At 42.6% G+C, this 13,723-nt stretch overlaps 1 protein-coding gene across 1 annotated transcript; it reads right to left on the bottom strand.

The window, feature by feature from the left end:
- Positions 1-40: 40 nt before the first annotated feature.
- Positions 41-9,080, bottom strand: LOC143284573 (26S proteasome non-ATPase regulatory subunit 6-like). The gene is made up of 8 exons (XM_076591380.1): positions 8,886-9,080; positions 8,257-8,462; positions 7,767-7,912; positions 7,102-7,321; positions 5,088-5,196; positions 4,533-4,701; positions 3,836-3,941; positions 41-3,350 (listed from the first exon to the last, which is right to left on the bottom strand). Exons 1-8 carry the CDS (start codon positions 9,028-9,030, stop codon positions 3,282-3,284), a joined length of 1,170 nt encoding a protein of 389 aa, XP_076447495.1. The 5' UTR covers positions 9,031-9,080; the 3' UTR covers positions 41-3,281.
- Positions 9,081-13,723: the final 4,643 nt, after the last annotated feature.

A 13,723-nucleotide genomic window follows, 5' to 3' on the forward strand; every position in this document is an offset into this window, starting at 1 on the left:
ATTAGGTCATTTTTGTTACAACACTAGGTTTTAAGTCCTCATTTGGTGTCAGAGGCCAGATTCGACTTGTCCTTATTTACCAAGTTTGCTGCACGTCAGTGTGTGTTTGGGCAGATGTGGATGGCTCTTTCACTACAGCATGTTTGTGTGTGTATGTGTGTGTGTTTACATGTATGTGTACATAGACATGGGAGCTGGAGTCTGTTAAGAACTACAGCTCTGGAAAGTCCAAGTTATGTTGCAAGTCAACTTGTTTTGCTTATGCACAAAAAGTTAGATTTGTCCTTCAGCGCATGTACACGTGTGCACAAACTGGCATCAGTTTGATGAGCCCTATGACAACTGTTGTTGTGATAAGTGTTACACCAGCAACTGCTGGTGGGGTTTGAACTGTCAGATGAGTTTTGGATAGCCCCCAGGGAGTGGTTGGTTTGTATTGGTTCAGTTAAAAAGAGACTGATGTTGGGGTTCATGTTAACTTTAGTGCTGACTGATCGTGACCAGATCACAGCTTAAACTGATCCATGTTGACTGATTGACCAGCTCATAGCAAAGTTTCAATGTGGCAAGTGTTTGCTGCACATGGGACCTTGGTTTATCATCTCATCTGAATGACTAATGCTCAGTTTGATTTTCCAGTCAAACTTGGGAGAAAGGATAAGAGCGGGAATCCAACCCAGACCCTTACCAGACACTGTATAGGCAGATAAGCGTCTTAACCATTCTGTCGCCTTCCTTTTCTTCATAGCATAAACTGATCCGATTAGACTGACTTAGGTAGTGACCAGATCATAGCACAAAGTGATCCATGTTGATTGGTTGACTGGCTTCGGTAGTGACCAGATCATAGCAGAAAGCATAAAGAGATCCATGTTGACTGACTTTGATGTCCTCTTGTACAGTGGTGGCCTGATCCTTTGTTGTTTTGGTCGGAGTTGTTTGATGGGAAGCAGACAAGTCATGCATCAGCTGCTCTACAGAAGTGAAACCTATGTGATATTGGCAGGAAAAACAAGGCACACCTGTCCATCTGTTCTATGGGAGGAATGCCAGAGTGGTTCATATCAGTGGACACATCGCCTCAAGTTTTGAGAATAATCAGGTTTAACTTTTTCTGGTGTCAAGAGGTAGAGGTCACATGATCACAGGCTTTGGACAGTTGTGCTCATTCCTGGACTGTGCTGAAGCGACATCAGTGAAAATGGACAGACTGGAGTTCCCAAATCTGAGAGACCTTCCCAGATTCACTGAAACACACAGCTGGCATGGTATGGTCTGCCAGCATGGACACTGATTTCTTGCGTGTTTCTGATTCGGTTATGATGCACTTTGCATGGAAAGTTGTGAGATATCCAAGAATGAAAATGTCCGAGACCGGCCATTATTTGGCAGAGAGGTGTGTGTGTGGGGGTGACAGCTTTAATAAGGCAGTTACAGAAATTATCTCTGCTGGGGTAGTGTAAAGTTATGTCAGCATGCTTACAGGAGAAAGCTGCTGCTTGTCACAAACCATGGTGTATGACCACTTTGAAACAGCTGAATTTGTATTTGGTTTGTGCATGTGTTTCTTTGAACATTTGAACTAAAATGTCATTTTTGATTGTTCTTTTTCTCTTCTTTGTAGACTAAGTATACACATATAGTTTTAGCTCAGATGTGGGGTGTGTTTGTGGGAAGGAGTAGCATTTCTTCTGGCACACAAGGTTGATCCTGGTGACAGTTTCATGTTGTAGACAGACACAATCTGTTCCTTCAGTGAAATTCATCAGCATTTATCAAACAGGCTTGCGTTTGTATTTGTGCTTTTTGTCATGGTTTGTGGGAATGGGTATTTTGAAATATAAATAGTATCCCATCTGGAAAATCTGTTCAAGAAAATGCTTTTGTCTAGTGTTTTTTTTCTGCCTTTTGCATGTTCATTTAGTTTTCATGCCCATTCTGTCTTCCAGATCATTTCTGTGCATGTTTTCAAGCATAAGACCATCCTTGGGTTTTTGCATATGACCTTTTTCTGTTCCAGGGATAGGTGGCTGTTCAGAATTGTTGGTTGGGTGTTGATGATAGTATATATCTTGTCACAGGAAAGGTTTATGATTATGTGTTATGGTCTTGAAAATATTTCCCCTTCCCAGTTACAAGCCAGTTTTCTAATGCTGTGTCAGGTCTGTCTTGCATAGTTTTTTGGCCTTCCCTGTCACATAAAAGGTTTCTAATGCTGTATAGAGTCTGTCTTGTATTGTGTACATGTATAATTATTTGGACTTCCCTGTCACAAAGGTTTCCAGTGCTGCATAGGGTCTGTTGTGTGTCATGGGTCTGATATCTCCTTACCTGTCAGCAGGGCTGTAAAGTGAGAAGAGAAAGAGGGGGAGTGTGAGAAGTCATGTGTGTCCCTAAGGTACTACTCAGCAAAGGACATTACAGCACAACTGGGAACAGAGTGTAGCTGTGTACAAATGTGCAGGGTACCTGTGGGTAAGAGATCCTACAGAAGCTCGACGACTGCTCTATGTATCGTTTGGAAGTGAGTAAAATGGGTGTGAGCAGCACAAGTGTTTGTTTCGGTCCGTCTGGATTTTGACTCCATTTAGCAGCAGATAATTCACACCCTCCATGTCCGCAGGCTGTCGGCAGCTGACAGTACTGCACTGGACAACAATGTAGAATGAACATAGAACATGGGAAAGGAGGATTTTGGTTGAGACAAAATCGTAAGTCACTGTCTCCACCAAGCGCACACGCACACGTTTTGTTATCTGTACATTTAATCAGCACAAACATAGAGCAAAACATCAGACATGCATACACAAACCACAACTCACGCTCGGCTTGCCCCCTCCCTCCCCATCTGTTTCTTCACATGATCTGTATCCCCACTCCACAACCACACCTAATATATTTGACAATGGTCAGGAAATTACCCAAATGCTTTCAACCTTGTCCCCACTTCTGTTCAGTTAAAATTCAACAGGCAGTATTCTCCCCAGTCATCTCTCTAAACCAAACATGAAATGTGTATCAACTAAGTTGTATATAACAAAATGATTTGCTTCACTATGAAACAAGTACCCCTTTACAGTTTGTTAGCTGTAATTCCTATCCCTAACAACCCCCAGTGGCCCAAAATGGAGTGTCTGTTGGATGAAATACAAAAGACGCAGCTGGCTGTGTGTCTCAGACGAATGGTAGCCACAGCCATCAGTGACCAAGCGTGGCCTGTATGTGTCCTCACCACACAGTAACTTCACAGATCCACCCTTCAGACATGCTGCTACTGCACACTAGATGTTGATCACTCGACTCAGCTTCTGTACTCTGTTCAGCAGTATATCTCCATGTTTGATGGTCGACTGCAAGCAAATAAAACACAAACATCACACTCAGTTCCCACATAATGCTGACAGCATCTTTACAGGCTAACAGTGTCTTTGACTCATCCCTTGCTCTCTCCCTCCATTTTACAGAATGTAGCAGGATAACTGTTCAGGTTTAAAAGATAAATATCATTTAAAGTCTATCATCGCCAGCTATCACCACAACCAAGAGATAGAGCAGAGAGCTATACACTCGTAACTTTTCTGCTAAAAGAAAAAATACTTGCTTAATAAAACTGTCCATTAAACAAAGCAACAAAGTGTCTTGAGAACTGGTAAAGCCAGTGAAAGTCATTTGAAGTTAAAACACCAACACCCAAATGCATTAGAAATAATGCATTCACACACCTCACACAACACTCACAAATCCACTCCACTCACACACTTGCAAATCCATTACATGCACACACCGCACTCCACTCACACACACACACACACACACACACAGAACAAGGGCTGACCTGATACTGCCAGTTCTTGCTGTCTGGCCGGTTTGTCTCCACGATGCCCCCCACTTTGTCAATCTTACAGTGCAAGCGACCTGCGGCAATGAAGCGAGCTAGCTCCCTGGTAACAAAAGCACATGAAATGACCGTCAATGGTTGCCACAAGCCTCTGACTGACAGTGTACAAAAATGTGTTCCAACATCTATTATAAACCTTATCCCCCCCCATTGTAATGGAAAAATTTGTTCTACCATTACTTTTTTTTTTTTAGGTCAATGTCTTCTGCCTTCCTGGACCATTCACCTATATTTCTTTCAACAATACCTTTCCATTCCTGTCTGATGATGTGTTAGTGGAACTGAGTGAGAGCTGAGATAGCCTCAAACTGACTGTATCGCTGTTGCTGATGGCACTCTTACCTTCTTTCTTTCTTTCAAATAATACAGATGTACTGGATGTATGTAATTTGTTATGCTTTCTTGTTTGTTAGAGTACAGCAGTGTAGTTAACAAAACCATTAATGGTAAGTAGGAAGTTCCATCTCCAGTGTAAACACTGTGCCTGGACCAGTTACTTGATATGAGAATCTTTTTTTTTCTTTCAGCAATATGGGTGGGGGATATCAGCAACAATATATAAAAGCACAATTTAAACATTTTAATTTTGAATTAGCTGAGTAGGCTGATAGAGAAAAAGGATAAGAAGACTAACTGGTCAATGAAGTCGACAGTGACACCAAAGGCCTGGGCCATGTAGTCCAGAGTCAGACTGCGGTAGGACTCCAGCAGTTGGGCATAGGCCATGATCCTCATCTCCCTCACATAGTAACGGTAGTGCGCGGCCATCAGGCGATCCGTCTGCATCAGTTCTTCCACCTCCGCTGCAATCACACACACACACATGTGCATATCCTGAATCATGGATGACATTCAGGATTTCTGTTTTAGTCAGAAGCTGCTATATTACTTCCACAATAACATATAAAGCTACAAGTTACCACTTTCCAAAGTTTCCCTTGGTCTGGTTTTAGATTACAGTCTGGAGAACCTAATGCCTGTAAACTGAACACAACAAGGCAGCATCAAGCGAAACAACACTGACTGCTTTGTCAAAATGACTAATGAAAACATGAGGCGTAAGTAACATCCATTTCCAAAGGAAAACTGATCCGTGATTGATGGCAAAAACTGTTATTTCTGGCAAAAATTATTGTCAAAACTTAGAAGGGCAGACACAGATACATGCAGGCAACAGAAAGGTGTATACCTAGAGACAGGAAGAAGTCGCTGTAGTGGCAGTCGTAGAGGGAGAAGAGATAGCGCTTAATTTTCGGCAGTCCATGCAGCACCTCCAGAATTTCTGATCCTCTGGTCACCTGTACACGGACATTGTCAACACAGACATGATGTCAGCATTCTGCACCAGTCCCACATCACATCGTACATGTGCTGAAGCACAAACATTCACAGAAACACACATGAAAAGTGCTAACTACAGACCTGTTTACCATATATTTGTGTTTGGTGTATTCTGTCAAAAAAAAAAAAAAAAAGTGTACTCCTCAAAATAGTGTACCAAGTGAACATATCCAAAACTGCAATTCAGTATCTTCCACAATACAACTGTGTCATTTATTTATTGCAGATTTCACATTATTATCATTACTATTAGTACTACTGATTTCAGTTCATCCCAGCTGACCATCCAGAGCCAACTCAAGACTATTGTCTTTTTTTCAACCTCCACTGCAAACAGCAACATTCAGAGTTAAAAAGAAAAGCCTGCATTTGCAGTGTGGGACAAACAGTGTAAGGAATTGACAGTTTCAAGTAAGATTCTTTTTTAGGTAGGGTCAACAGTTACTGTTTCTCAAATGCTAGATAGGGCAACTCTGTTAAATTCATTTGCCAGGATGGCTACATGATGGATTTTCACAGAGAGAGAGAGAGAGAGTGAGTGTTGTGCCTGTGTGTGTCACTTTGTATGTGTGAATGTGTTTCAGGAGTTCACACTGCAGGAATGTGTAGGAGTGAGGGGAGTGAGGTGGGGGGAGAGGATGGTGAAGAGTCAGTTTCACAGTTCCAGAGAGGGAAGGTGGTGCACAGCTGTTCTATCTACACAAAGGTTGCTTAGCAATGGGGCTTTCCACAATGATCTTTGATATGTGTGAATGTCAGTTCGCTCAACAAAATTGGACTTGACCCCCCCATCCCATCCCCACCACCCCTCCCCTCTTCTCTTCCTGCCATCCCCAGTCTGACCATCTAAAAGGGGGGTGGAGGGTAGGGAGAAGCACTTTTGCATCGATATAGGAGGTGGTGTCTGGAGGAGGGGACCAAGTGAAAGTGAGTGAGAGGGGAACATGAGTGAGGGTGGGTGGAGAGGGGGAAAGGAATGAGAAGGGAAGGGACTGCAGGTCAATCATCAATGTTTGTGTTGACTTGGTTCAAGTTACAATTCTGCAGAATGCAGTTTCCTTTTTTTTTTTTTTTTTTTTAAATAAAACCATGCGAGGGAGAGAGGTGAGAGAGAGAGAAAAAGTGAGACAGACAGACAGATCATGGTAAAAGTACAGGAGAGGAGGGAAGGTGGTGGAGGGGGTGGGGGTTAGTTGGGGGTTGGGAGGTGGGGGTGGGTGTAGTGATTTTGACAGCTCTGCCAGTGGAAGGGTGAGATGGGGGTGGGAGGAAGAGTGGTGTGGGGGCAGGGGGGAAGATGGTCACAGCCATGTAGGTCGCCCTCTTGGAGTGACTACAGACGGGCCTCGATGGCTATTATGTAACACTGATGAGCAGGCAGTGGCAGTGAACTTTTTCACTTTCGTCCCAGAGAACCTGTCACCACGTGACAAGCGTCAAAACTGCTCTCTGCTTTGTCGTTGTGGACCAGAACTCTGATTGGTTAAACTTTTTTTTTCTTTTCTCAAAGGTCCTACTGAAATCTATTTTCGTGTACTAGCGTACTCCAAGTCAAGGTGGTGTACAAATTACGCCAAAATCGTACTGGTAAACTGGTCTGTAACTACACCTGTCATCCTCAATCTCCTCAACAACTGTAAGCAATACACTGTACTTATAGAACACCAAACACTCATACACATTCAGACCACAGTAAAACACCATGGAAACACTCACATATCAGCAGCTTTGTATCACTGACTCCCATCAGTAACAATCATCTCTCCCCTGCCCCTCCCCTCCACTCACCTACCCATGTTTTCCCTGCCTCTCACCTGCATCCCCTTTATCCCCCTCCACCCACAGCCCGCATTCCCACCCACCTTCTCTCTGAGTTTGGGTCGCTCCAAGGCGATGACACTGCACAGCACGGTGTAGGTGACAAACTGTGGGTAGTCCATCAGCTCGTAGGAGGTGAAGGTGGCGATGGTGTCGAGAAAGAGGCTGGCCGCCTCCTTGAACTGTCGGATGGACATGCAGTACACCCCACGGTACACCTTCAGCCGGTTCCGCCGGTCCCAGTCCCCGCCCTCATCTATCAGCCTGAAAGACATATTGCGCAACTGTACAAATACTGCACAAAAGCAACACTGCATAGGTTTCACATCCTCATGATCACCCTTACATAATCGGTAAAAGCAAATTGTAATTCAGGTTTCAATAATCAAAAATACAAGAGAGCTTGAAGAGAGCTTGCTTTTAGTGGGGGGAGAGGGGAGGGGACTTATTTCATACGAAGTCAGGATGTTCTTCATGGGACAGCAAGTTGCCACTTTATGACACACACCATGTGACATAAAAATGGCCCAGAAATGCTTGGTGGACAGAACAGACAACAAATATATCAAATCACAGGACTGAAATAATACAGCAATATTCTGAAAGAAAAAAATGTCTTTCTGACTCATATTTCTCAGCATAAATATTGTAGAATAAGTACAAATGCTTTACAAGCACAAACACAGAACACACACACACACACACTTACGTCTGGGCTTTCTCAAGGTTCTTGTTGATGAGGTCATGATCCATGTAAAACAGCCCAAGACGAATCAAGTGAAACACCAGATCCAACCGGTAACCAAGGGCAACGGTTTTGTCATATGTAAGGCGGAACTGGGTCAAGGCTCCAGCCTGAAATGCAATGAACAAAAACATGGCTGATGTGAAAGGAAAAAGAAATGAAGCAATGTATAGGAAAGAAATGTCTCTGTAACTGATCAAAAGTGCGATTCTGAGTTTGAATAATACTGTGGACAGAACAAAGGATTTTCGTTTACCCTCCACTGCATACAAAGTAGGTCTAACACTGTCAGAACACATAACATCATACACTGTTTAATTTTACTGTCAACTTCAGCATCACATGTGTCTGTGAAGCACTAACAGAACGAAAGCTACTCACCACTGACAAGTGCACATCAAGCTAAACCTAATCATTATCCAACAGAAAAGAGCTGACTGTGCTGATAATTTACCTTGTCACCAATTTTGCTAAGGAACTCTGCTTTGTCCAGCATAGCATCTCGGATCTCTGTCTCTCCCAGGTTTTTCTCTGCATCCTCGACGGCTTCATCCAGTTTCTTCAGTTTTTCCTCATTGGCCGTCTTCATCAAAGTCAGGAGCTTCTCCTCCACTTTCCAACCCAGGTCACGGCATACTTCTTCATAGAAGGGTGCCATGTCTGCACAGCAAAACAACTACTGATTAAATGGATATTTGAAAATATGCCCTGTGGACCATCAGAAATATTATTTACCCCCTTTTTTATCACAATCAAAACAGAAATAAATAAGATTCATTCATTCTCATATGATGTGTTTCTTACAAAAAATTACTTTTGAGTGTTAGTAATTAAGTTCAATCATCTGATGTGTTAGTACTGTTACCAACAGAAAATAAAAAAATTCAAGTTTATGACAATTTTACAACACACAATACAGTAGTACACCGCTATTTTACTCTGGCCATCAGCTAAATAATAAAATATAAACACAGCCATGCTGTCCCTTCACGAGCTGTGATAGCAGACGGTGACGAATCAAATTTGACTTAGAATTTAGATGACTGAGGTGAACGACACAATGAACAGGCAACAAACTCTTACTGTCTGCCTTGATCGCTTCCAGAAGTTTTGATTTCGCGGCTTCATCGTTCTTATGCTTCGTTGATTCGAGACGAAATTTGAGCTGAGCAAGTTCTAAGTTGGGGTTTTTAGGAAGACCTTCCTCTTCTAAATTTTCAACAGGCATGATGATGCTTTCACCAAATCAACGGAAGCAGATACTAGGGCTTATGCTGTTGAGTGCGCACGCGCTAACATGGGGAGAGAAGGTTGTGTGAATTAATGGTTATCTCCCATGGAAATAAGCGTGGTGGTAATTTTGACAGTGAGCCCGGGGGTGCACTTTCGGTTTTCAGTAGGTAGGTCAAGTGTTTTTTCATTTATGACAGTGTGTAGTGATAGAAAGTCTAGAACAGGTTTTTGTTTTAGATGCTTCTCGCTATTTTCTATGGGCACCCCCCCACCCCTTTTTATTTTTATTTTTTGCATTTTATTGGTCAAGTGTTTCTCTTATTGGTTCTACCAATCATTTTTCCTTGGTTTTTAGTGCAGGTGCTCTTGTTGTTGAGTGCTCCAAGTCAAAATAACATCAGCTATTCACACACACACACACACACACACACACATATATATATATATATATATATATATATATATATATATACACACACATATGTTCTATCTCCCGGTACAACAAATTTAAAGAATGTATTATAAAAATGAATTTTATAGCATGTTTTCCTCTTCAGGTCACTTAAATGCATTTTCAGACAATAAATAATAAAAAAAATGTCAGTGAATTATTATATACTCCACTTTCAGTTCTGGAGTACTGGAATTTCAATTTCAGGATTTTTCACACTATGATTAATGTGAGTCATTGAAATTTCCCAATAGAAATAATGGCAATATCATTTAGCTGAGACGATAAACCAAGGTCCTTTGTGCAGCTTGCACATTGCACACATTAAAGAACCCATGACAAAAAAAGGGTTGTCTCTTTAAAAAAATCTACTTGGACAGTAAAACAAATTTACTTGAATGGAAAAAAAGGTGGCACTGCACTGTGGCTGCACATGCTTCCCAGGGAAAGCAGCCCAGATTTCACATGGAGAACTCAAGTGAGACAAAAGGTAACATACAATACTATACAAGGCCATGCAGTTTTTATTAGAAGGCATGCATGAATACAACACATAATTTCCAAATTTAGAATCCTAATTTCGTGGACCTCTGTGTGTGTGTGTGTGTGTGTGTGTGTGTGTGTGTGTGTGCAACACCATACACCAGTGTATTACTAGAGTGAGAGAGAGTTTAGTAACAGTGTTGAATATATAGAAGTGTGACTGATAATGACTCAATTTGGTGACAGGTTTGTTTCACCATTCAGAACTATGGCAGATGGAGAACAGACTCCAGCACAACATGGAGCAAACCAGTTGAGCTGTCTCCCGGCTCAAGAAGAAAGTAGTGATTGCTCACTGAGAAAGAGGTTGGTGGACTGCAGTCCTGGGAAAGGAGAGGCTGCGACAAGTTCATTTTCATGAGCCTCCATGCATGCATGTGCACACACACACACACACACACACACATATGCTTACACACAGACACACACACACACACACATATGCACACACACACAGACAGACACACACACACACACATACACACACGCTCACTCACTCCACAGAACCAATGTTTGATTGTTCCTTTCATACTATTTTAGGTATTGAGGATTTCTAGTTAAACTGCATTATAAATCTGAAGACAGCTCACACATAATGTGATAAACACTGTAAATGTAAATCATGTGTCTTATTAGTTATAATGAAAACATCATCACCTCTCTCTCTCTCTCTCTCTCTCTCTCTCTCTCTCTCTCTCTCTCTCTCTCTCAAACATGAGCTTACCCAACAAAACTTGGTCATATACTAATATGAGGCATTGAAGAGACTTCGAATTGTTATTTTGTGAATGTTGTTGAGTATTGTATTAGCGACTTTTGGTTGATTTGTGATGTTGGTTTATCATGTCAAGTCATTTTCCTTATTTATTTTCTTGTATGACCCCCTTCAGTAAGGGGCTTTGGCCTTAATCTGAATAAAACATCGTTATCGTTATCGTTATTGTTATCGTTATCGTTATCTCTCTCTCTCTCACCCTCTATCCCCCATTCTGATGTGTAATGCGGTGTGTGTTGTGTGTGTTTGTTTCTTTGATTTTGTTCTTTTTTTTTTCCAATGCATTTTACTAACACCATGCTAGTGCCTGTATGCCATGTGTGTGTGTGTGTGTGTGTCTGTGTGGTGGTTGTTTTGTTTTGATTTATGCATATTTTTTTCCCTCTGTTATGTATCTCTACTACTACTAACACCATGCTTTCATTTTATTAAATATTGTGTAGTCTAGACCCTGTTCAGGGCAGGGACTGGATGTAAAAAAGCACACCAGTGCTTATCTATTATCCTCGAAATAAAGAATTTGTCTTGTCTTCTCTCTCTCTCTCTCTCTCTCTCTCTCTCTCTCTCTCTCTCTCTCTCTCTCCAAAATTCATAGAGTTATTATATTTTGGGTGGCCTGTTGGCTACTATAATTTTTCTTCAAAGAAGGAACGTTTTGTTTCATTGTTTGCTTTCAGCATGTCATTCGTTTATTATAATGGTTTGTTATAAATTGAAAGTATGTTGTTGCATTCACCCATATCATGATAATAGATTGTCATAAATTGAAAGTATGTTTATGCATTCACACATGTCATAAGGACCTCATGGCCAAGTGTCAAAGCATCAAAGCGTCTCCAAAATTCATATCTGTTTTATTTTGTTCTAAGCCATAAAAATAGATGAAACCCTTCAAAAATGGCATGAGGTGTGTTGTAAAACCATTTCCTAAATGTGTGATGACTTTGGATAAAACCCAATGAAGCTAGATTGTATATAAATGTACAGACTCTCTGACCAAAATTGCCACCTTTACAAATTTTGAAATGAAGCATCACTTTTCGTAGCTTTAATGTAAAAAAAACAAAAACAAAACATGATTTATGTAGAAATCAATGTTGGGAACCAGTTCTTGTGAAGACAATTAATTGTGAGAAGAAATTAATCTCCAATCACTGACATTGTTGTTGGCGTCCGTCTGTCTTGGGAGACAATGGAACTCTGTGCCTAGTTCGGTCAAGTTGTTGATTTGCCACGGCTGCTGTTGCTGTACAGTCCAATTCTGGATCAGCAGGTTCTGTTGCAGTTGCCGCAGGCGAAAATCGCACCTGGCTCAGAGGGTACAGATTCTGCCCTCTGCTGTCTGCGCTCTTTCCCATGTTCCCAGTGCTGTTCTCTCTTCTAACTCCTCTGGACGCATGCCTTTACAGTCCTTCCCCAGCTGTTACGGTCTTCAGCCACCACCTCCCAACCTGCTGGGTTGATGTCACCTGCCCTCATGTCTCATTTGCAGACATCCCTGTAGCGTAGGACAGGTCTTCCTGCAGGTTTGGAACCAGTGGTGAGCTCGCCATAAAGGATATCCTTGGGGATTCGCCCGTCATCCATTCGCCTGACATGGCCAAGCCACCGCAGACAGTGCCGGGTTAGGAGTGCAAACATGCTGGAGATGCCTGCCTGATCAAGGATTTTCTTGTTTGGTACAAGGTCTTGCCACATGATGCCCAGAATTCTCCTGAGGTTGCGCAGGTGAATGGAGTTGAGTCTCCGTTCTTGTGTGGGAGCATAGATGCACAAGAGGTTCACTTGACCAGAGGAGGTTGACAGGCAGAAGGCAAGGATGCGGGCTTTGCCACTGTATGGCGGTTCCACAGAGGACAGTAGGGAGTTCCTCACAGCGAATCCAATGCCATGCAGTCTTGGCTCTTCAAGTTCCTTGCCATGCCAGAAGAACATGTAGTTCTGTTCCCTGAGGCTGCCGCTTAAGGGAAGTCTTGTTTCCTGTAGTGCAGTAATGTCGATGTTGAACCTTGTGAGCTCACGATTGATGATGACTGTTTTCCTGGAATCATCGACTTTTTGCAGGTCATTTGAGAGGTCAGGACACATTGTCCTGACATTCCAGCTTGCTAAACGTAAGATGGATAGTTTTTTGTTTCTGTTTTTGCCTCGTGCAGGGTTACAGTCTGCTTATCAGTTTTTTCCCTAGCTCCAAACACCCACTGAAGCAGGCAGACTGGTGAGACAGCACCTTATTGGCTGGGGGCTGCCCAGCTTGGAGCGGGCGGTAGCTGACCATTGGGACTACGATGGTCCCTCCCACTGTCGGAGGCAGCCCGTAGCGCCTGGACCTACGCCAATCGGTCCTAGCTTATAACACGTAACTGCTGCCTCCCGTGTTGTTTCTGTTACTGGGGACAGCGGCACTGAAGTGACCTCTGCAGGGCGTGAACCTGGGTGAAGTTTATGGAGATCCTGGGTTGCCCAGTCTTCAGAATCCCCCTCTCGGCCTCACCGATGTAGTCCGAAGGAACGCAGAGCAATACATGCGGCACCAGCTTGGCTGCAGGAGCTGCTGGAAGAAAGTCAGTGCAACGTCCAACCGCCTTAGGGGCTCCAACTCCAGATTTTTCCCCAGGGTTTACTCCCGAAGCCTTTCCCGTGACCGGGTATGCCGCAAGGCAGTGGAAGTTTGGAGTTAGGGTTTTCCTTCCCCTAGATGGACTGCCTTCCCAGGCTGACGAGCTCTATCTACCCGAAATTAATCTCCAATCACTGACATACATGTGTACTATTTTATTGCAGAGTGGCTTATTTTATGACTGCTACAACAAACTTTGATAATACCAGAAATACAGACAATTCATCATTGTGAGATGAATTATTCCTTCTGCAAACACTTGTATATGAATTTTTGTTACAGATATTTACAATGATCTA

This window comes from Babylonia areolata, chromosome 8 (assembly GCF_041734735.1).
Source record: "Babylonia areolata isolate BAREFJ2019XMU chromosome 8, ASM4173473v1, whole genome shotgun sequence".
Classification (NCBI taxonomy): domain Eukaryota; kingdom Metazoa; phylum Mollusca; class Gastropoda; order Neogastropoda; family Buccinidae; genus Babylonia; species Babylonia areolata.

Coding starts and splice junctions, on each gene's coding strand:
- LOC143284573 (XM_076591380.1), bottom strand. CDS start 9,030: ATGCCTGTTGAAAATTTAGAAGAGGAAGGTCTTCCTAAAAACCCCAAC. Junction 7,913..8,256: donor TTAGCAAAATTGGTGACAAG/GTAAATTATCAG, acceptor ATTGCATTTCAG/GCTGGAGCCTTGACCCAGTT. Junction 3,942..4,532: donor ACTGTCGACTTCATTGACCA/GTTAGTCTTCTT, acceptor TTTTGTTACCAG/GGAGCTAGCTCGCTTCATTG.